Source organism: Scyliorhinus torazame, chromosome 17 (genome assembly GCF_047496885.1).
Source record: "Scyliorhinus torazame isolate Kashiwa2021f chromosome 17, sScyTor2.1, whole genome shotgun sequence".
Lineage (NCBI taxonomy): Eukaryota > Metazoa > Chordata > Chondrichthyes > Carcharhiniformes > Scyliorhinidae > Scyliorhinus > Scyliorhinus torazame.
In genome coordinates this window covers 115,693,508-115,717,843 of record NC_092723.1, presented here as the reverse complement: position 1 = coordinate 115,717,843, position 24,336 = coordinate 115,693,508, and the positions used below count along the sequence as shown (strand labels likewise).

Here is a 24,336-nt window from a genome sequence, read left to right as displayed (position 1 = left end):
CCTCTCCCTCGCTCCGACCGCCTCTCCCTCGCTCCGACCGCCTCTCCCTCGCTCCGACCGCCTCTCCCTCGCTCCGACCGCCTCTCCCTCGCTCCGACCGCCTCTCCCTCGCTCCGACCGCCTCTCCCTCGCTCCGACCGCCTCTCCCTCGCTCCGACCGCCTCTCCCTCGCTCCGACCGCCTCTCCCTCGCTCCGACCGCCTCTCCCTCGCTCCGACCGCCTCTCCCTCTCCCCGACCGCCTCTCCCTCTCCCCGACCGCCTCTCCCTCTCCCCGACCGCCTCTCCCTCTCCCCGACCGCCTCTCCCTCTCCCCGACCGCCTCTCCCTCGCTCCGACCGCCTCTCCCTCGCTCCGACCGCCTCTCCCTCGCTCCGACCGCCTCTCCCTCGCTCCGACCGCCTCTCCCTCGCTCCGACCGCCTCTCCCTCGCTCCGACCGCCTCTCCCTCGCTCCGACCGCCTCTCCCTCGCTCCGACCGCCTCTCCCTCGCTCCGACCGCCTCTCCCTCGCTCCGACCGCCTCTCCCTCGCTCCGACCGCCTCTCCCTCGCTCCGACCGCCCCTCCCTCGCTCCGACCGCCCCTCCCTCGCTCCGACCGCCTCTCCCTCGCTCCGACCGCCCCTCCCTCGCTCCGACCGCCCCTCCCTCGCTCCGACCGCCCCTCCCTCGCTCCGACCGCCCCTCCCTCGCTCCGACCGCCCCTCCCTCGCTCCGACCGCCCCTCCCTCGCTCCGACCGCCCCTCCCTCGCTCCGACCGCCCCTCTCTCTGCCCCCTTCACTCATATCACCCAATGTGGCCCGGGGTCACACACTGTCTGATTTAAGGCTCTGTGAAACCTCTTTAAAAATAGGATAGTGGAGGAGGAGTTGCACCCGGACCCTTTGGTGGCGATATTTGGGGCTTCAGAGAAGCTGGTGCTTATGGAAAGGAAGAAGGCCGATGTCGTGGCCTTCGCCTCCTGATTGCACGGCGGCAGATTTTACTGGGGTGGCGATCGGCATCGCCACTGGGGGTAGCGGCTTGGTTGGCTGACCTGTACAACTTCCTGCGGTTGAAGAAGATAAAGTATGAGTTAAAGGGCTCTGCAGAGGGTTTGAGAAAAGGTGGGGGATATTTGTGACCGTGTTTGAGGAGCTGTTCGTCATGGGGGGGTAGGGGGTGAATTGTACAGACTGTATAGTTGATTACTGGGAAATATGTTCCCCGGGGTGTTTATTTGTTGTAGCCTGTTTTGATACATGTTTGTAATAAAATAGATGTTTTTAAAAAGCACTGCTGCCTCACGGCGCCAAGGACCCGGGTTTGAGCTTGGCCCCGGGTCACTGTCCGTGTGGAGTTTTCACATTCTCCCCGTGTCTCGCCCCCACACCCCAAAAACAAATGTGCAGGGTCGGTGAATTGGCCACCCTAAATTCCCCTTTAATTGGAAAAATAATTGGGTACTCTAAATTATTATTTTTTTAAGTACAGTTTCCTGCACAACACATTTTCTTTTACTTTCCCTGGGATAACATGTCTTTAAAAATGCCAGGAATATTATTAAACACAGTTGGCATTCTCAGACACTTCTTGTTTCATATCAATATCTTGTGTTTAACTGGCTGTACATTTTGGAGGCCATCCAACGTTATCAAGATTGTGCCATTTCCACTTTAAGGGAAATAAACATGCAGCTGATAAGTGCTATATATTTAACAGGATTTAATAGTGAAACAGAAACATTCTTTTATGAAATATTTCCACAGAGCTAGGTTGTATTTTTATGCTCTTATTTTACAATCTGTTCCATTATGAGATGATATTGTAATATTCTCTGATTCCATAAGTCAACGAAAAAGCACTTTTGCATTTATTGGCACCTCAAGAAAGCACAAAGTGCTTTACACCCAATGAAGTACTTTAGAAGTGGAGTCATTATTATAATGCAGGGAAACAAGACAGCCAATTTGTGCATGACAAGTTCCAACTAACAGCAGCGAGATAATCCATTTTTTGTACCTGGTTGGAGGATAAATGTTGCACAGGAGACTGGGAGAGCTCCCCTGCTGTTCTTCTGTCTGCCATCGGATCTTTTGTTCGACCTTAAAATAGTAGACCAGGCATTGGTCTAACATCTCATCTGAAAGCTGGCACCTATGACAATGAGACACACCTCTGATCATTTGCTATTTATGGATCCTGTTGTGTACAAATTTGCTGTCCTGTTCCCTATATTGTAATAGTGATTGTATTTCAAAAGTACTTCATAGTAACATTCTTTGGGGCATCCAGATCTGGTGCAGTGCTCTGTATAAGTGCAAAGTTATTCTTCTTTTCCATCGATCTTATCTTTCCATCTAATTTACTGCAAATCTCAAGGCATCTGTTTTAGCTGACCCCTTCCAGTGAGAACCGGTTGTGATGTCTGAGAAATTCACAGTCTCCTGGTGCTAGCTGGCTGGTTGTACCCACAATGACGCCTTTAGCATTGTAAGTGACAGAAACTAGCACTGTAGCTCTGAGAAAAACCGATGTGAAGTTTTGAGCTGGCAGGTATTTTTTTTTTTTTAAATGTAGAGTACCCAATTAATTTTTTTCCAATTAAGGGGCAATTTAGCGTGGCCAATCCACCTAGCCTGCACATCATTGGGTTGTGGGGGTGAAACCCACGCAGAAACGGGGAGAATGTGCAAACTCCACACGGACAGTGGCCCAGGTCCGGGATTCGAACCCGGGTCCTCAGCGCCGTAGGCAGCAATGCTAAGCACTGTGCCACGTGCCGCCCCCGTGGCAGGTATTTTGACCTTTGGCCTGGCTGGCTCATCTCCTCATTGTTTGTCTATTCAATCCGGGAAATTGCTCCAATAATCTTGAATGTGTTATCAATGTCTTGATACTGTCACCATCAATAATGACCTCAATTTTCTGACAGGAAGATGACGAGAGACTCATCAGAGAGATTCAAAATGAAGCTGAAAATGAACAAAAGAAAAGAATTGGAGGTAAGTCACCTGATTAAATAGTTACATTTCCAGAAATTTTCTAGCTGAAACAGACCACTTGATCCAACTGCTGCGATTGCTCATGCCCCACACAAGCACCCTCCCATTTCTCACCATCAGCATAACCGTTTATTCTTTTCCCCTCATGCTGTTTTTTGGGGGATTGTATTTATTCTTGGTTAAATTTTATATTACAGTAGCAATACAGCAGATTTGTAGATGTTTGAAGCGTATATGGGGGCACAATGGTTACCACTGCTGCCTCACAGCGCCAGAGACCTGGGTTCAATTCTGGCCTTGGGTGACTGTTTGTGTGGAGTTTAGACATTCTTCCTGTGTCTGTGTAGGTTTCCTCCGGGTGCTCCGGTTTCCTCCCACAGTCCAAAGGTGTGCATGTTAGGTGGATTGACCATGCTAAATTGCCCCTATTGAAGTTACAGGGATAGGGTGGGGGATTGGGCCTAGGTGGGGCGCTCTTTCAGAAGGCGGATGCAGACCCAATGGGCCGAATGGCCACCTCCTGCATTGTAAGGGGTTCTACAGTTTGAGGTTAGCCCTCCTTCGGGACCAGTCTCTCTCAGGTTGTCTGGCTTTTGAGAAACAGAGACTTTTGATTTACTGACCAAGCAAAGTATCTGAACATGAAATGCCACCGGTTTCATGATTGCTGATAAACTCTCCAAATTATAGTTAAGTTAATCACCATACCCTTCCTTAAAGTTTCAACAGATTTAACCTTTCCATCAATATACCATTTCAACAAAATCCCTTTAAACAAGACGACTGCATCCAGGGAATCTGAAGAAAATGTAGGGCTAAAAAAAAAAGTTGTGTTTTTAACAGCTTCATGTCAAGTAAAGAAGTGGCACACTTTACCCTAAAAGTTGTATCTTTAACAAGTGAGCTCACTTTGCATGATCACATCGGCTGTATTAGCAATCCAAATTGAATGCTCTTTTGCAGGGTCAGTGAAGACCCAACAGGCCGAATGGCCTCCTTCTGAACTGTAGCGATTCAATGGAAGTCAGGAGTGTAATGAGATATTCTCCAGTTGTCTGGATGAGTGCATCACAGTGCTGAGGACGCGGGTTCAATCCCGGCCCCAGGTCACTGTCCATGAGGAGTTTGCACACACTCCCTGTGTTTGCGTGGGTCTCACCCCCACATCCCAAAGATGTGCAGGGTCAGTGAATTGGCCACTCCAAATTGCCCCTTATTTCAACAAAAAAAAATAGAATCAGGTACTCTAAATTTAAAAAATAAATGAATTATGGGTGAGTGCAGCTCCAACATCACTCAAGATGCTTGACATCAACCAGGACAAAGCAATCCGCTTGATTGTTCCTCCTTCCACAAACACTCTCTCCCTCCACTACTGACCAACATTAGCAGCCGTGTGTACCGCCTACAAGATGCATTGCAGGAACTCGCCAAAGTTCCTTATGCAGCACCTTCCAAACCCACGACCACCAACATCGAGAAAGACCAGGGCAGCAGATACCTGGGAACACCACCTGGAGGTTCCCCTCCAAGTCACTCACCACCCTGACTTGAAAGTATGTCAGCCATTCCTTCAACATCCTGAAATTCCCTCCCTAACAGCACTATGAATGTACGTACACCTTGGGGAGTGCAATGGTTCAAAAGGCAGCTCACAACCTTCTGAAGGGCAACTAGGATGGGCAGTAAATGCTGGCCTAGCCAGCAACACCCTCCCAAACTAACTGACCCCCTCCCTAACCAACGTGTCTGACTCAGATCACTCTCCCACCCCGGATAAATGATCCCTTTTAACCTCCCCCAAAAAGGAGAAGTGACTTAAGTTTCTGCACCCGAGTAACTCCATGTTGGTGCAGCCCAGCCTGAGTGTGGAAAGTTGGGCGATTGTGGGCTTCAGAATCCCTTGGTGGGTAAGTCTGGTAAGAGTGGCATTCTGTGGGCGTTATGGGCCACTATCTTTTTTGAAATTTTTATAAAGTTAAAGTGCCCAATTCTTTTTTTTTCCAATTAAGGGCCAGTTTTGCATGGCCAATCCACCTATCCTGCACATCTTTGGGTTGTGTGGGTGAAATCCATGTGGACTATATAAACTCCACATGGACAGTGACCTGGGGCCAGGATAGAACCCGGGTCCTCGGCGCCGTGAGGCAGCAGTGCTGACCACTGCATCACCATGCCGCCTTACGGGTCACTGTCTTACAGGAATCAGTTGCAACATTTTTTGCACAAATTCCATTTACACCAAATGAAAGGGCTGGTGATAGGAAGGAAGCCGGCTCCCTGGTAATACATCCTGGGCTAGATCCTCAATTTGGGCAGTGAGCGTGGGAGGGAGGGGCATACCATGACTAGCTGGAGTTCTCTTAGAATCATAGAATCCCTACAGTACAGGAGGAGGTCATTTGGCCCGTCGAGTCTGCAGCGACCCTCTGAAAGCGCACCAATTTCCTGCCTATCTCTGTAACCCCCTACCCCAGCTAATCTTTGGACACTTGGGAGCAGTTTTTCATGGCCGATCCACCTAACCCATACATCTTTCGATTGTGGGAGGAAACCGGAGCACCCAGAGGAAACCCACGCAGACACTGGGGAATGTACAAACTCCACACAGTCACCCGAGGTCAGAATTGAAGTCGATCCTCTGGCGTTTTGAGGCAGCAGTGCTAACCACTGTGCCACTCTACAAGAGTGCGAACCATTTTTACTGAATAATTAAAAGGCAAGAACTTTTATCTTGGAGAAGCAGACTGATGCTGGCTGAATATGTGATAATTGCACAGCGGGTGGCCAGTAATCTTTGTGTTTAAAGACCTAAACCAGCCAGAAACAGTAAAGTTGGTTTGTGGGCTTCTGTTTTAAGAACCTTGATAAGAGGGAGAGTGAGTTGCATATTTGTTGTTTTATACTAGGGAGTGTGGGTAAATTTATATTTGGTGTTCAGTTATTTACTGTTAATTACTGTTCCACCTTATCTCACCTTCATGTGGTCCACCTCCAAAATTTCCTTTGCCCTCCTCAGCTTCTCTATCTCCACTTCTGGGGTTTGACTGTCTATTAATATTCAACACAAGTCCTCCGAATCCCACAGCTACCTCGACTGCACCTCCTCGCACCCTGCTTCCAGTAAGGATTCCATTCCATTCTCCCAGGTTTTTCCATCTCTGTCACATCTGTTCTGATGATGCTACCCTCCACAATATTGCTTCTGATATATCTTTCTCTTTCCTCCATCAATGTTCGCCTCCCCAACCCTCCCACTGTGGTTAACATCACCCTCGATCATGTCCGATCCTTTTCCCTCACTTCTGCACTCACCCCCTTCTCCTTCTCCCGAGAACCACACTAGGGTTCTCCTTGTCCGCACTTTCCACCCCAACAGCCTCTGCCATTTCTGCCAACGCCAGCATGATGCCAACACCATCTTCCGCATCTCTCTGCTGTCAGCTTCCCAAAGGGACTGTTCACTGTCATGGTTCACTCCTCTTACCTGCTCCAACATCTCATCCCCTTCCCTCGGCATCATTCCATGTCATTGCAGGAGGTGCAACACCTGCCCTTGACCTCCTTCCTCCTCGCTGTCCTCGACCCCAGCAATTTACTTGTACTTCTTTCGATATAGTATACTGTATTTGTTCACAATACGATCTCCTTCTAACATCAGACTGGGTAACCACTTTGTGGAACACCTTCTCTCAGTCTGCAAGCATGACCCCAACCTTCCGGTTGCCATTTCAGTTCACCATCTTGCTCTCGGGTTCACATTTCTCCCCTCGGCCTGCTGCAATGTTCCAGTGAGGCTCAAAAGAAACTGAAGGAACAGCACCTACTTTTTCCATTGGGCACTTTACAGCCTTCAGAGTTCAACAACCTCAGACCCTGAACGCTGTCCTCCTTTTTGAACTTTTGTTTTTTCCCCTATCGCCTCTCTTTCCCCCCCCCACCACCCCACTCCAACCAAGTGTCAGTTTGTACCTTGTTTTCATATATTTGCCTTGAGAGATTACCTTTATTCAACACCTACTACCAATGCTTTGTTTTTTACATAAATTTAGAGTACCTAATTATTATTTTTTCCAATTAAGGGGCAGTTTAGTGGGGGCCAATCCACCTAACCTGCACATCTTTGGGTTGTGGGCCTGAAACCCACGCAGACATGGGGAGAATGTGCAAACTCCACACAGTGACCCAGGACCAGGATTCGAACCCGGGTCCTCAGCCCTGCAGTCACAGTGCTAACCACTGCGCAACATGCTGCCCCTGCTTTGTTTTTTTACTCCTACCATTTCTGTTCCCTTTTGTTCCAGGACATCTTTGTTATTTAATCCCCCGCCCGATAATCTATCCATGGCCTTCCCTTTTGCTCCACCTGATCCTCCGTCTGCCTTTTTGAACAGCATAAAATTATCACATTTCTACCTCTCTTCAGTTCTGAAGACCAGTCATATGGACTCCACGTTCACTCTGTTTTTCTCAGTACAGATACTGCCAGACCTGTTGAGTTTTCCAGCACTTTGTGTTTATTACTGGTTAAAACCCTGCATCTTAACCTATTTAGTTCATCTGTAAAGAAAAAGAGTTTAGTCTCACTTCCAAGTCCAAGATTGTGCATTCAAGCCCCACTCCAGGAATCTGAGCACGTAATCGAAACTGACACTTCAATGCAGTACTGAGAAGTGCTACACTGTCACAGGTACCATCTTTCAGATGAGACACTAAACCAAGGCCCCATCTACTCACTCAGGTAGACCGTAAAGGTTCCTTGGCATAAAATTGATTCATTTTGGAAGGTCGAATTTGAATGCTGAATACAGGGTTAAAGGCAGGATTCTTGGAAGTGTGGAGAAACAGAGGGATCTTGGAGTCCACGTACATGGATCCCTCAAAGTTGCCACCCAGGTTGATAGGGTTGTTAAGAAGGCGTATGGTGTGTTGGCTTTCATTAACAGGGGGATTGCGTTTAAGAGCCACGAGGTTTTGCTGCAGCTTTCTAAAACCCTGGTTCAACCACACTTGGAATATTGTGTCCAATTCTGATTGCTTCATTATAGGAAGGATGTGGTTGCTTTGGAGAGGGTGCAGAGATTTACCAGGATGCTGCCTGAACTGGAGAGCATGTCTTATGAAGAAAGGTTGAGGGAGCTAGGGCTGTTCTCACTGGAGCAAAGAAGGAAGAGAGGTGACTTGATAGAGGTGTACACGGTGATGAGAGGCATGAATAGAGTGATAGCCAGAGACTTTTCCCCAGGGCGGAAATGGCTGTCACGAGGGGACATAGTTTTAAGGTGATTGGAGGAAGGTATCGGGGAGATGTCAGAGGTAGGTTCTTTACACAGAGAGTGGTGGGTGTGTGGAATGCACTGCCAGCAGAGGTAGTGGAATCAGAGTCATTAGGGACATTTAAGTGACTCTTGGACAGGCACATGGACAGCAGTAAATTGAAAAGGTGTAGGTTAGGTTGATCTTAGATTAGGATAAATGGTCGGCACAACATCGTGGGCCGAAGGGCCAGTACTTTGCTGCACTGTTCCATGTTCTATGTTCTAAGAGCAGGGGACTTCTCGTGCCCTGGCCAATATTTATCCCTCGACCAAAACCTAAAACCACGTCATCTGACCACAACATGGCGATTAAGGAAGTCTAATTGGCAGTCATGTTTTCTATAATGCAACTGTACTTCAGTATGTGCAATATTTCAAAAATAATTAGACTCATGGAATCCTGTAGAACAGAAGGAGGTCATTCGGTCTATCCTGTCTGCCAGCTCTCTGAAAGAGCTATCTAATTAGTCCCAATTGCCTTTTATTTTGCCATAGTCCTATAAATGTTTTGCTTCTTTTAAAGGTTATTGATGTAGGAGCGGTTTCAAGATCTGTGTATTGAGTCAGCTTCCAAGTGGGGTTATTCCCTGTGGCTCAGCTCAGTACAGAGAGGAAAAAACACGACAACCTGGACAAGATGGCTATTTAATCAAGATTGTTACGTGTACACTGAGAACAAACTGGATACCTGCCAAACAAAGACCCAGAACACAGTACTTATACAACGTTCAAAAATCAATAGCCCACCCCAGTTGGACGCAATTCAATCCCTGAAGCTGCTACGTTAAACTTATCCAATAGAATTGCAAGCAGTGTTTAAACTTCACCCAATAGAATTGCAAGTTATCGCATGATTGATCCTCATCCTGACAGCTATGCTCACTAGTAATTTGCTGTGCAGTCATTGTCTGTGAAAAGCAGGGCAGCAAAACCAGCTTCCTGCATTTGTTTCACAAAGACAAGATATCAGAAGTGATGTCCTTCCAGCCAAGTTAGCTATCCTAAATCCCATTTGATTACTTATTACTGCTATGTCCTAAAAATACATGGTTTAATGGTTAATAATGATTACTCAGTCCTATAATTCATCTCAATCTTTAATAAAGTAACTTATGTTAAACTACTCTAGTGGCATGCTAACCATTCAGTTTCAAGAGGTATCATCATTGAACCCCCCCTTCAGTTATCATTGAATCTACTTACACCATCCTTTCAGGCAGTCATTCCAGATCATCATAACTTGCTGTGTTTTTTTTTTAAATTCTCCCGTCACCTCAGGTTCTTTTGTCAATCACCTTAAATCTGCTTTCTCTGGGTGGTACAGTGGTTAGCATTGCTACCTCACGGCACTGAGGACCCAGGTTCGATCCAACAAAATAATTGGCAACTCTTTTTAAAAAAAATTTATATAGCTGCTTTCTCTGATCAATGATCTTTCTGCAAATGGAAGCATTAACGCAATTAACCATTCCTGTGTTTGCACACCTCTATCAAATCTCCTCTTAACCTTCTCTGCCCATAGGAGAACAATCCCAGATGCTCAGTCTCTCCACATAATTGAAGATCCTCTTCCCTGATGCTAATCGAGCAAATCCCTTCTGCGCCTGTTCCAAGTGCTCAATGTCATCCCTAAAGCATGGTGCCAAGAATTGAGCACAATACTTGAGCTGAGGCTTAACCAATGTTTTATAAGACTAATGGAACAAGGAAATGGTTGGGATTTTGAACAAGTATTTTGTATCTGTCTTAATGATGGAAGACAATAAAAGCATTTCAAGAAGAGTAGAAAATTAAAAGAGAGGGCGGAACTTAAAACAATTAATATCACGGGCAGCACGGTGGCACAGTGGTTAGCAATGCTGCCTCACGGCACCAAGGTCCCAGGTTCGATCCCGGCTCTGGGTAATTGCCCGTGGAGTTTGCACATTCTCCCCGTGTTTGCATGGGTTTCGCCCCACAACCCAAAGATGTGCAGGGTAGGTGGATTGGTTAATCTAAATTGCCCCTTAACTGGAAAAAATGAATTGGGTACTCTAATTTTTTTTTTTAACGAACATTTTATTGAGGTATTTTTTGGTATTATAACAACAACACAATAAACAATGTACATTAACCCCCTACTCTAAGCTAAACTAACCCCTGCCCCCCCCCCCCCCTTCTGCTGACAATTAATTTTCCGCAAATAAGTCGACGAACGGTTGCCACCTCCGGGCGAACCCTAACAGTGACCCTCTCAAGGCGAACTTGATTTTCTCCAAGCAGAGAAAGCTAGCCATGTCCGATAGCCAGGTCTCCAACTTCGGGGGCTTTGAGTCCCTCCAAGCTAATAGTACCCGTCTCTGGGCTACCAGGGAAGCAAAGGCCAGAACGTCTGCCTCTTTCTCCTTCTGGATTCCCGGGTCTTCCGACACTCTGAAAATCGCCACCTCTGGACTCAGCGCCACCCTTGTTTTTAACACCGTGGACATGACATCTGCAAACACCTGCCAAAATCCTCTAAGCTTCGGACATGTCCAGAACATGTGGACATGGTTCGCTGGTCCTCCCGCACATCTTGCGCACCTGTCTTCCACCCCAAAGAATCTGCTCATCCGGGCCACTGTCATGTGAGCCCAATGAACGACCTTGAATTGTATCAGGCTGAGCCTGGCACATGTTGTGGACGTGTTGACTCTACTAAACGCGTCCGGCCATAGACCATCCTCTATCTCTCCTCCCAGCTCCTCCTCCCACTTGCGCTTCAGCTCCTCGGTCTGCGTCTCCTCTGACCCCATAAGTTCCTTGTAAATGTCAGAGACGCTCCCTTCTCCTACCCACTCTCTGAAAACTACCCTGTCCTGAATCCCCCTTAGCGGTAGGAGCGGGAAGGTTGGCACCTGTTTACATAGGAAGTCCCGCACCTGCAGATACCTGAATTTGTTTCCCCTCGCCAACCCAAACTTCTCCTCCAGCACCCACATGCTCGGCAAGCACCCCTCTATAACCATATCCCCCATCCTCTCAATCCCTGCTCTCCACCATATCCGGAACCCCCCATCCCCGGGGCAAACCGGTGATTATTACAGATTGGGGACCAGACCGATGCTCCCTCTGCTCCCACATGTCTCCTCCATTGCCCCCAGACTCTCAGGGCCACCACCACCACTGGACTGGTGGAGTACCGTGCCGGCGGGAACGGCAGAGGCGCAGTTACCAACGCCCCCAAACTGGTGCCCTTGCATGAAGCCGCCTCCATGCCCCCCCCCCTCCCCCACCACTTCCTGATCATGGCTATATTCGCCACCCAGTAATAGTTACTAAAATTTGGCAGCGCCAGCCCGCCCTCTCCCCGACTCCACTCAAGCATTACCTTCCTTACCCGCGGGTTCTTGCCCGTCCAAACAAAGCCAGAGATAACCTTGTTGACCCGTTTAAAAAAGAACCGCGGAATAAATGTGGGGAGACGTTGAAACACAAACAGGAATCTCTGGAGGACCGTCATCTTCACCGTCTGCACCCTCCCAGCTAATGACAACGGGGGTGCGTCCCATCTCCAAAAATCATCCTTCATTTGGTCTACTAGCTGGGCCAGATTTAATTTATGCAGCCGGTCCCATTCCCGCGCCACTTGAATGCCAAGGTACCTAAAGCTTCCCCCTACTAATCTAAACGGCAGCTCCCCCCAATCGCCTCTCCTGTCCCCTCGCCTGGACCGCAAACATCTCACTTTTCCCTTGTACCCCGAAACACCCCCCCCCCCCCCCGGATCAGCCCCTTCCTGCCCCTTGAGACTCTCAGAGCAATTGGGGAGAGGGGGCATCCCTGACTCGTCCCCCGGTGCAGTCTAAAATAGTCTGATGTTGTCCTATTCGTCTGTACATTTGCCACAGGAGCCTGATACAGTAACCTGACCCAGTCATTAAAGCCCCGCCCACATCCGAACCGTCCCAGTACTTCCCACAGATAATCCCATTCTACCCGATCAAAAGCCTTTTCTGCATCCATTGAGATCACTACCTCCACCTCCCTACCTTCCGAGGGCATCATGATCACATTTAACAACCTTCTTACATTGGTCACCAACTGCTTACCCTTAACAAACCCCGTCTGGTCCTCCCCAATAACGTCCGGAACACAATCCTCAATCCTGGAGGACAAAATTTTGGCCAGCGGTTTGGCGTCCACATTCAACAGGGATATTGGCCTGTAGGACCCACACAGCTCCGGGTTCTTGTCCCGCTTCAGAATCAGCTAAATCGTGGCCTGTGACATCGTCGGGGGTAGCACCCCTCTTTCCCTTGCCTCATTGAACATCCTCATCAACACCGGCCCCAATATCCCAGAGAACCTTTTATAAAACTCCACGGTACCCGTCCGGCCCTGGGGCTTTACCCGCCTGCATGGCCTTCAGACCCTCCACTACCTCTTCCAACCCGATTGAGGCCCCCAGCCCTTCTACCAGCTCCCCGTCCACCTTTGGGAAATTCAGCCCACCCACCAAGAAGTGCCTCATCCCCTCCACCACCGTAGGGAGTTCCGACCTACACAGTCTACTGTAGAAATCCCTAATTGCCTTATTCACCCCTGCTGAATCTCCAACCAGGCTCCCATCTCCGTCATTTACTTTCCCTATCTCCCTGGCTGCCTCCTTCTTTCTAAGCTGCTGTGCAAGCATTCTGCTGACCTTCTCTCCATACTCATAGATCGCCCCCCTCATCTTTCTCAGCTGCTCCACCGCTCTCCCTGTGGTTAACAAGCCGAACTCCGCCTGTAACCTCTGCCATTCCCTTAAAAGCCCTGCCTCTGGGGTCTCCACATACCACCTATCGATCTGTAGTATCTCCTTAACCAGTCGGTCCGTCTCTGCCCTGTCCACCTTCTCCCTTTGGGCCCGTATCGAGATCAGCTCCCCTCTGACCACCGCCTTCAGTGCTTCCCAGACCACCGCTGCTGAAATTTCCCCTGTGTCGTTGACCTGCAGGTAGTTCTGAATACATTTCCTCAGCCGCTCGCACACCCCTTCGTCAGTCAAAAGTCCCACATCTAACCTCCAGTGCGGATGCTGGTTACTGCAGGTCAACCCAGTGTGGAGCATGGTCCCAGATTGTGATCGCCGAGTACCCCGTGTCTTAATTTTTTTTTTTTAAACAATCAATGTCACTAGAGAAAAAATAATAGTAAAACTAATGGAACTAAAGCTTGCCAAGTCCCCTGGACCTGATGGCCTATTTCCGAGAGTCTAAAAGAATGTGTTTGCAGTGATAGTGGCTAAACTTTTACAAAATCCCTAGGTCTGGAAAGGTCCCATAAGATTGGAAAACCGCAAATTTAATACCCACATTCAAGAAAGGAGGGTGGCTGAGAGCAAGAAATTATGGACCTGTTTTAAAAATGTATTCATGGGATGTGGGTATCGCTGGTTAGATCAGCATTTATTGCCTATCCTTAATTGCCTTGAGAAGGAACTGGTGAGCTGCCTTCTTGAACTCTGCAGTTAGCCCGACATCTGTCAATGATAACGTGCTGGAGTTATTAAGGAAGTAGTAGCAGGACATAAGTCTAGAAGAGTTGTGGGGGAGGGTAGAGCTTCCGAAGGGAAGGTATTTGCAAGTGAGGGACTTTGCCCGGAAGGTATGAAGAGGGTTTCCCAAGCTGCCAAAATATACCTTATTGGAGCTGTTGCTGCACCCGGACGTGGAAGGAGAGTGTAGGATTGGGGACATATACTGGGGAGCAAGGGGGGAGTGCTGGTTGTGAGGATTAAGGAGAAGTGGGAGGTGGGGTTTGGGGGTGGGGGGGGAGGTTGGGGGGAGATGGGTTGGGGAGTGTAGAGTGAGGTGATGCGCAGGGTGAATACGACCTCCTCGTGTACAAGGATGGGTTTGATTCAGTTTAAGGTGGTACACTGTGCACATGACTCGAGCGAGGATGAGTGGGTTCTTCCAGGGGGTGGTAGACGAGTGTGAGAAGTGTGGGTGAGGACCAGCAAACCATGTGCATATATTCTGGGGCTGTGAGAAGTTGGAGAGATACTGAGAGGAGGGGGTGTTTGGGACACTGTTAAAGATAAGGGGGCGGGGGTTAGAACTGGGACTGCGGCGCTGAGGATCCGGGTTCGAATCCTGGCCCTGGGTCACTATCCGTGTGGAGTTTGCACATTCTCCCCGTGTCTGCGTGGGTTTCATCCCCACAACCCAAAGATGTGCAGATTAGGTGGATTGGCCACACTAAATTTCCCCTTAATTGAAAAAGAAAAATAATTGGAAAGGGAAAAAGAGTACCTAGGGACAGAGTAGGGCCTATTAAGGATCAACAAGGACATCTATGTGCAGAGCCACAAGAGTTGGGTGAGATCCTGAATGAATATTTCTCATCGGTATTCACGGTGGAGAAAGGCATGGATGTTCGAAAACTAAGGGAAATAAATAGTGATGTCTTGAGAAGTGTGCATATTACAGAGGAGGAGGTGCTGGAAGTCTTAAAGCGCATCAAGGTAGATAAATCCCCGGGACCTGATGAAATGTATCCCAGGATGTTGTGGGAGGCTAGGGAGGAAATTGTGGGTCCCCTAACAGAGATATTTGAATCATCGGCAGCCACAGGTGAGGTGCCTGAAGATTGGAGAGTAGCGAATGTTGTGCCCTTGTTTAAGAAGGGCAGCAGGGAAAAGCCTGGGAACTACAGACCGGTGAGCCTAACGTCTGTAGTAGGTAAGTTGCTAGAAGGTATTCTGAGAGACAGGATCTACAAGCATTTAGAGAGGCAAGGACTGATTCGGGGCAGTCAGCATGGCTTGTGCGTGGAAAATCATGTCTCACACATTTGATTGAGTTTTTTGAGGGGGTGACCAAGAAGGTAGATGAGGGCAGTGCAGTAGACGTTGTCTACATGGACTTTAGCAAAGCCTTTGACAGGGTACCGCATGGTAGGTTGTTGCAGAAGGTTAAAGCTCACGGGATCCAGGGTGAGGTTGCCAATTGGATTCAAAATTGGCTGGACGACAGAAGACAGAGGGTGGTTGTAGAGGGTTGTTTTTCAAACTGGAGGCCTGTGACCAGTGGTGTGCCTCAGGGATCGGTGCTGATTTATATTAATGATTTGGATGAGAATTTAGGAGGCATGGTTAGTAAGTTTGCAGATGACACCAAGATTGGTGGCACAGTGGATAGTGAAGAAGGTTATCTAGGATTGCAACGGGATCTTGATCAATTAGGCCAGTGGGCCGACGAATGGCAGATGGGATTTAATTTCGATAAATGTGAGGTGATGCATTTTGACAGATCGAATCAGGGCAGGACCTACTCAGTTAATGGTATGGCGTTGGGGAGAGTTATAGAACAAAGAGATCTAGGAGTACAGGTTCATAGCTCCTTGAAGGTGGAGTCGCAGGTGGACAGGGTGGTGAAGAAGGCATTCGGCATGCTTGGTTTCATTGGTCAGAACATTGAATACAGGAGTTGGGACGTCTTGTTGAAGTTGTACAAGACATTGGTACGGCCACACTTGGAATACTGTGTGCAGTTCTGGTCACCCTATTATAGAAAGGATATTATTAAACTAGAAAGAGTGCAGAAAAGATTTACTAGGATGTTACCGGGACTTGATGGTTTGAGAGGCTGGATAGACTGGGACTTTTTTTCCCTGGAGCGTAGGAGGCTTAGGGGTGATCTTATAGAGGTCTATAAAATAATGAGGGGCATAGATAATGTAGATAGTCAACATCTTTTCCCAAAGGCAGGGGAGTCTAAAACTAGAGGGCATAGGTTTAAGGTGAGAGGGGAGAGATTCAGAAGGGCCCAGAGGGGCAATTTCTTCACTCAGAGGGTAGTGAGTGTCTGGAATGGGCTGCCAGAGGTAGTAGCAGAGGCGGGTACAATTGTGTCTTTTAAAAAGCATTTAGATAGTTACATGGGTAAGATGGGTATAGAGGGTTATGGGCCAAGTGTGGGCAACTGGGACTAGCTTAATGGTAAAAACTGGGCGGCATGGACTGGTTGGGCCGAAGGGCCTGTTTCCATGCTGTAAACTTCTATGATTCTAATAGGGTACTCTAAATTTATTTTAAAAAAGGATAAGGGGGCAGCACGGTAACATAGTGGTTAGCACAGTTGCTTCACAGCACCAGGGTCCCAGGTTCGATTCCCGGCTTGGGTCACTGTCTGTGCAGAGTCTGCACGTTCTCTCAGTGTCTGCGTGGGTTTGATCCGGGTGCTCCGGTTTCCTCCCACAGTCCAAAGATGTGCAAGTTCGGTGGATTGTCCACAATAAATTGCCCTTGGTATCCAAAAAGGTTAGGTGGGGTTACTGGGTTACGGGATTAGGGTGATGGCATGGGCTTAAGTAGGGTGCTCTTTCCAAGGGCCAGTGCAGACTCGATGGGCCGAATGGCCTCCTTCTGCCTTGTAGATTCTATAATAATCTTTATTATTGTTCAGGTGTGGGATAGGACAAGGAAGTTGGTGGTGGCTGTAGATCAGATTAATAGGGTGTTTGAGGACTTTTCCGAGATTGTATGGGTCGGAGCCACCTGGGGAGGATCGGGAAATGCAAGAAATCCTGAATGGTTTGGAATACCCGAGGTTGGGGGAGGGGGACAGGGCCATATTGGAGGGGCGATAGCGGAGCAGGAGATAAAAGATGTGATTGGGAGGATGCAGTCAGGTACGGGTAACAGGACCAGATGGGTTTCCAGTGGAGTATTACAAGAAATTCAAAGATAAGTTGGCGCCGCTGCTGGTGGGGATGTTTGAGAAGGTGATAGAGACGGGGGTGTTGCCAAAGACTTTGGGGCAGGCATCGATCTCCCTGTTGCGCAAGAAGGATAAGGATCCGACAGAATGTGGGTCGTATAGGCCCATATCACTTTTGAATGTGGACGCAAAGGTGTTGGCGAAGGTATTGGTGGGTAGGTTGGAGGTGTGCCTCCCGACGCTGATTGGGGAAGATGAGATGGGGTTTGTGAAGGTGAGTCAGCTCTTTTCGAACATTAGGTGGGTATTGAATGTGATTATGGCGCCAGTGGAGGGGAGGGAGACCGAGGTGGCTGTGGCGTCGGACGCCGAGAAGGCATTTGACAGAGTAGAGTGGGGGTATTTGATGGCAGTTCCGGAGCGGTTTGGGATTGGACCACGATTTGCAGATTGGGTAAGGCTGCTGCATAGGGAGTCGAGGGCGAGTGTCCGCACGAATACCATGAATTCGGGATATTTTGCTCTGCATCGTGGGACCAGGCAGGGATGTCCCATGTCCCCCCTGTAGTCACGCTTGTGATTCAGCCGTTGGCTATCGCGTTGAGGTGATCGGAGGTGTGGAAAGGGATAGTGCGCGGGGGGGGTGGAGAATAGGCTATCTTTGTAGCGGACGACTTACTTTTGTATGTAACGATGGGAATCATAATGAAGCTGCTTCGAGTGTTTGCGTCTTTCTCGGGATATAAACTAAATTTAGATAAATGTGAATATTTTGTGGTGTCTCGGCCAGGGGTGGGAGGGCTACCATTCCGTAGGGCAAGGACTCACTGTAGATATCTGGGGGTACAGGTGGCACTGGATTATGGGGGGGGGGGAGGCTCCGCAGGTATGACATTACTAGTCTGGTGGGGAGGGTGAAAGCGGACCCGACAAGGTGGGATGGTCTCCCTCTGTTGCTGGCAGGTCAGGTACAGGAAATTAAAATGAATGTGTTGCCGCGATTCTTGTTTATTTTTCAGTGCCTGGTGATCTTCCGGCCAACAGCATTTTTCAAGGAGGTTGAAAAGATGATTGCCTCGTTTATATGAGGGGGTGGAGGAAGGTGGACTAGGATTAGGAAGGTGCTGTTGCAGAGAGGACGGCAGTCGGGGGGTTTGGATCTCCCAAACTTAGTGTATTACTACTGGGCGGCGAATGCGGAGAAGGTTAGGAGCTGGATTAGAGGGCGGGGACTCTCAGTGAGCTAGAGTGGAGGAGAGTCTGTGCAGGGGGTCGGAGCTGAGAGCGTTGGCAACAGCGCCTCTCCCAATGGCCCTGGGGAAATACTCGGAGTCCGGTAGTAATAGCGACATTGAAAATCTGGAGGCAGTTGCGCCAGAACTTTAGGCTGGGGACGGGGTCAAGGGAAATGGTGATTCGGGGGAATCACAGATTTGAGCCAGGGAAGTGGGATGGGAGTTTTCGGAGATGGAAGGAGAAGGGAGTCAGGGCATTAAAAGATTTGTTTCTAGGGGGCTGGTTTGCAGGATTGGAGGAACTGGGGGCGAAATATGGGTTGGGGCAGGGGAAAATGTTTAGGTATATGCAGGTCCAAGATTTCGCTAAGAAGGAGATACAGAGCTTTCCGGTGGCGCCGGCCCCCACACTGTTGGAGGAGGTGCTAACTGCAGGGGGAATGGAGAAAGGGATGGTGTTAGTGATTTATGGGGTGATTCTGGGAGAAGAGAAGGCACTGCTGGAGGGGATTAGGACAAACTGGGAGGAAGAGTTTGGAGACGGCATGGAGATGGGGTTGTGGTGTGAAGTGCTCCGCAGGGTGAATGCCTCAACTTTGTGTGCAAAGTTGGGGCTGATACAGCTGAAGGTGGTGTAAAGGGCGCACCTCACAAAGGCGAGAATGAGCTGACTCTGAGGGGGTAGAGGATATTTGTGAACGTTGAGGTGGGGGGGGAGCTGCAAAGCATGTTCATATGTTTTGGTCCTGTCCAAAGTTGGAGGGGAGGTGTTCAGGGTAATTTCGAAGGTGGTACATGTGAGGTTTGAGCCGGGTCCTCTGGAGGCCGTATTCGGGGTATTGGATCGGCCGGGGTTAGAAGCGGGTGGGAAGGCAGATGTTTTAACCTTCGTCTCGCTGATTGCCCGAAGGCAGATCCTGTTGGGGTGGAGGTTAGCTTCTCCACCCTGTGCCCTGGCGGAGGGATCTATTGGAGTTTTTAAACACTCGAGATGGTGACGTTTGAGTTCATAGGTCATAGAATTTACAGTGCAGAAGGAGGCCATTCGCCCCATCGAGTCTGCACCAGCGCTTGGAAAGAACACCCTACCCAAGCCCACAACTCCACCCAACACTACGGGCAATTTTGGAGACAAAGGGCAATTTAGCATGGCCAATCCACCTAACCTGCACATCTTTGGACTGTGGGAGGAAACCGGAGCACCTGGAGGAAAACCACCGCAGACACGGGGAGAACATGCAGATTCCGCACAGACAGTGACCCAAGCTGGGAATCAAACCTGGGACCGTGGAGCTGTGAAACAACAGTGCAAACCAATGTGCTACCGTGCTGTCCAGAATGTGGGGGCAGAGGCCGGACCAATCCCGATGAAGGGATATTTGGGGTATCGGAAATGTCGGAGCTGATCAAGGGCAATTTCTTTTAAATATATTTACAGTACCCAATTATTTTTCCAATTAAGAGGCAATTTAGCGGAGTGGCGTGGAAGAGGCTAGCGGTGGCGTCTTGTGTGGGTACGAGTCTGGGAGCGCTGGTGATGGCACCGTTGCCACTTCCGCCGACAAGGTATGCCACGAGTCCGGTGGTGCCGGCGACTCTGAAGATCTGGGGGCAGTGGAGGCGGCATAGGGGCGAGGTGGGGGCCTCGGTCTGGTCCCCGATACGAGAGAACCACAGGTTAGTTCCGGGTAGGATGGATGGGGGGTTTCTGAGCAGGCATCGGGCTGGGATTAAAAGAATGGGGAACCTATTCATCGATGGGACTTTTGCGAGCCTAGGGGCGCTAGAGGAGAAATTTGGGTTACCTCACGGGAATGCTTTTAGGTACATGCAAGTGAGGGCGTTTGTGAGACGGCATGTGAGGGAGTTTCCACTGCTCCCAGCATGAAGGATTCAGGACAGGGTGATTTCGGGTCTATGGGTTGGAGAAGGCAAGGTCTCGGCGATCTATCAGGAGCTGCAGGAGGCAGAGGAGGCCTCGGTGGAGGAGTTAAAGGGTAAGTGGGAAGATGAGCTGGGGGAGGAGCTGGATGAAGATCTGTGGGCTGATGCCCTGAGTAGGGTTAATTCTTCCTCCTCCTGCGCCAGGCTCAGCCTAATACAATTCAAAGTTGTCCATAGGGCGCATATGACAGGGGCGAGGTTGAGTAGGTTTTTTGGGGTGGAGGACAGGTGTGTGAGGTGCTCAGGGAGCCCAGCAAATCACGCCCACATGTTCGGGACATGCCCGACGCTGGAGGGGTTCTGGAGGGGCTTTGCGAGGACTATGTCCAAAGTGGTGAACACCCGGGTCAAGCCGAGCTGGGGGATAGCATTATTTGGGGTATCGGACGAGCCGGGAGTGCAGGAGCCGAAAGAGGCCGGTGTTCTGGCCTTTACGTCCCTGGTAGCCCGGCGAAGGATCCTACTAATGTGGAGAAATGCGAAGCCCCCAAGCATGGAAGCTTGGATTAACGATATGGCAGGGTTCATCAAGCTGGAAAGGATAAAGTTTGCCTTGGGTCTGTGCAGGGGTTCTCCATGCGGTGGCAACCGTTCCTAGACTTTCTCGCGGAATGTTAGGTGGAGGTCAACAGCAGCAACCGGGGGGGGGGGGGGGGGGGGGGGGGCGGGCATTTGGTTTCTCTGTTTTGTTTGGGTTAGAGTGGGGTGTTTTTCCTTACTGGCGTGTTTGTTTGTTAAATGGGGGTTATTGTAGTTTGTTGGAAATCTCATGTATAATTTTTGCTTGTTTTGTGCTTTATTCTTTTTTTGTATTTCTGGTTGGAGTGTTTTGTTGAAAATCGTTGAAAATTTGAATAAATATATTTATTTTTAAAAAGGGGCAATTTACCGTGGCCAATTCACCTACCCTGCACATCTTTGAGTCGTGGGGGTGGGACCCAAGCAGACACCGGGAGAATGTGCAAACTCCACACGGAGAATGACCCGGGGCCGGGAGTGAACCCGGGTCCTCGGCACCGTGAGGCAACAGTGCTAGCCACTGCGCCAACTTGCCACCCCCTGATGGAGTATAATTTTAGACAAATTGAGTTTGGTCACTTTGGTAGACAAGGTCAGGTTAATAAGGTGGTGAAAAAGGCATATAGGAGGTCATGATGGAGTTGTATAGAACTTTGGTGAGGCCACAGCTGGAGTACTGTGTGCCATTCCAGTCGCCACACTGGAGGAAGGATGTGATTGCAATGGAGGGGGTGCAGAGGCGATTCACCAGAATGTTGCCTGGGATGGAACTTTTGAGTTATAAGGAGAGTTGGATAGGCTTGGGTTGTTTTCTCTGGAGCAGCTGACCTGATTGAGGTGTACAAGATTATGAGGGAAATGAACAGGGTGAATAGGGAGCAGCTGTTCCCCTTAGTTGAAGGGTCAGTTATGAGGGGGCACAAGTTCAAAGTGAGGGAGAGGGGATTTGAGGAAAAATATTTTTACCCAGAGTGGTGACGGTCTGGAATGCACTGCCATGGGTGGTAGAGGCGGGGTGCCTCACATCCTTTAAAAAGTACCTGGATGAGTGCTTGGCACATCATATAATTCAAGGCTATGGGCCAAGTGCTGGCAAGTGGGGTTAGGTGGGCAGGTCAGGGCCCTTCATACATCGGTGCAGACTCGATGGGCCGAAGGGACTCTCCTGCACTGTATGATTCTGTGATTCTGTCTGTGATTCTGGTAGGAAGAATATAAAAGCAAGATGTTATTTAACTGGAGAGAGACACCAGAATGTTGTGCTACCAAGGGATCTGGATGTCCTTGTATGTGGATCACAAAAGGTTTACCATGCAGGTACATTGAGTAATTAGGAAGGCAAATGGAATAATGATCTTATTGGAAAGGGGATGAGGTTTCAGAATAGGGTATCTCCCATTGAAGACAAAGATGCGGAATTTATTCTCTTGAGGGTGTGTGATTTTTTTTTTTTTTAATTTAAAGTACCCAATTCTTTTTGTGGAGTTTGCACATTCTTTCCTGGTCCACTTGAACACTTCATTTCTCAGAACTAGCTCCTTCCTCGCTGTGCTAGCAATGCACTGATAAAGATCTTTTGCCTGTTTGTCACTGTTACTATCCTATTTTATGTTAAGATAGTTCACCATTCTCACCCCTCTGAACCTTTTGCACCTTTCCATAACTTGCCTGTAAATATGCTCCAATTGCCTTGTGTTACTGGATAGCCAATAGCAGAATAGTTCTTCTATTACATAATTCTAATAGCCTTTGGTCCATCAATTGGATCATTCCTTTTCAATCCAATAACATTATTTTGACTAATATTGCCACTCATCTCTTTTTTTTTTTTCCCCTTCCATATCTTTCCTGAATATCTTATAGCCAGGAATATTAAGTTCCCAATCCTCTCGCTATTTGAGCCAGATCTCTGTTGTTGCCACGATATCAATTCCCTGTGGCCACTTCTGCCTGCAATTCAACTTTATTTACCATGCTTCATGTATTTACACATACACAATCCAAGCTCATCTTAACCTGCCTTACATTTTCCCCCGTCAGATTCTGAACTGTTCTTTTCTCCAGTATTATTTGCCTCTCTGCTCACCTTGTTTCTCTTCTGTCATGACCCTGCTCTGTGGAGGGCTGTTCATCTTGAACAGATTCCTTCTACGCCATAAATGCTTCTAATGCCTGAGGAATCTGAAGCTTGTCCTTCTGCACCATTTCTCCAACTACACATTAACTTATTCCACTATTCATACATTCACCCGCGTGACACTGCGAATAACTCCGAGATTATGGTATTTGAGGCCCTGCTTCCTTCCTAGCTCCTGAAACCGACTGCAGTACCTCACCCTCTTTCCCTCCTGTGACATTGGTTCCTAGATGAAGCACAACTTCCCCTTCTCCCTTCAAAATATCTTTGCAGGCACTCAGTCACCACAAAGCACTTTGGGTTGTCTTGAGGTCATGAAAGGTGCATATGAATGCAAGCTCACTCTTTCTTTAATGCAATGTCTGGATCACTGTACTGTTTATCTAGATGATGGACATAACCAGATGCACTTTAGATTGCAGGAGATACTAAACCTGAGATAATGTCTCGCGTGAAAACGCGAACTCTGACAGTGCGTTTGTTGCTTGTGAATGCCCGCTTTTTAATGCAGTAACAACTTTCTACTTTGATCTACTTACTTTAGAGCAAGCTGCGAAAAGAATTGGGCCTCCTCCAGAGGATCCTCCTCCCAAGAATGCAAGAATTGAAGAAGGAGGTCATCCTGGAGTGAATTTCAACCGCAATGACCTTCCTCGACCAGCGCCAATGATTCCTGAATTCCCCCAAATCCCACCTGTGCCCCCTCATCTGCAGGTCCCCTTTCCCCCTCCTCCGTATTTTCATTTCAACTTTGATGCTTTACAGCACATTAATTTTGAGCACGAGTACCCCATGCACTTTGGTCCACAGCCCTACCACCGCCGCCATCGCCATCAACATCATTATCATCACCGCCACCATCATCATCCTCCTCCTGAGCCTCCGCACCATCATCATCCACCGCACCATCACCATGACGGTCCCCATGGACACCCAAATGTGCCGCCAGTTTACCAGCCACCACAGGAACATATGATGTTCAACTTTGTACCGAGACCAGAGCAGCATAACCTTCGATGACCAGCATTGTCCCTGTAGACTTTATTTTGAGCCAAAGAGACCTTTGGTGTTTGTTGTTTGGTGAATGTTAAATGAAAGGCCACAGATAGATTTACTGTAAATACTGATCAAATAAACCACACTTTTTTTTTCCACTTGCAAACGGCAAAGATTTTGTTTTTTTTTAAAAGAACAAAATTTTACTTGGATAAATATTAACAAAGAATAAAATGTTTTCTTTACAAACGAATGGTCCTCAATTTGATTCCAAGGCCTGCTGTTTACTTCCAATTCCCCAGCAAAGAGTTTTTTGATCATGTGCTACTCACTGAAGCAGTTCCTAATGAGAGCTTAGTACCTGGTACTTGGCAAAGTGGAAGAGCAACAAACCAATGTCTACATTGAGACTGGTGGTATGGCTATTTATAGCTACTGTCTGTAACAGCTCAGGCAGGGCTGTTACTGGAAGCTGGAGAGGATGCAAATCTCACATTCACCTGAATTACACATACAGCATGTCCGAAAACAAT

The 24,336-nt window shown here is 48.6% G+C and overlaps 1 protein-coding gene across 1 annotated transcript in view; it reads left to right on the top strand.

The window, feature by feature from the left end:
• Nucleotides 1-24,052, top strand: part of rnf216 (ring finger protein 216) — a 227,576-nt gene extending 203,524 nt beyond the window's left edge. Inside the window, exons 15-16 of the mRNA XM_072480929.1 lie at nucleotides 2,916-2,985; nucleotides 23,352-24,052. Of these exons, the coding sequence (XP_072337030.1) occupies nucleotides 2,916-2,985; nucleotides 23,352-23,827 (546 nt within the window). The 3' untranslated portion in view covers nucleotides 23,828-24,052. The remainder of the gene's footprint in view (nucleotides 1-2,915; nucleotides 2,986-23,351) is intronic.
• Nucleotides 24,053-24,336: the final 284 nt, after the last annotated feature.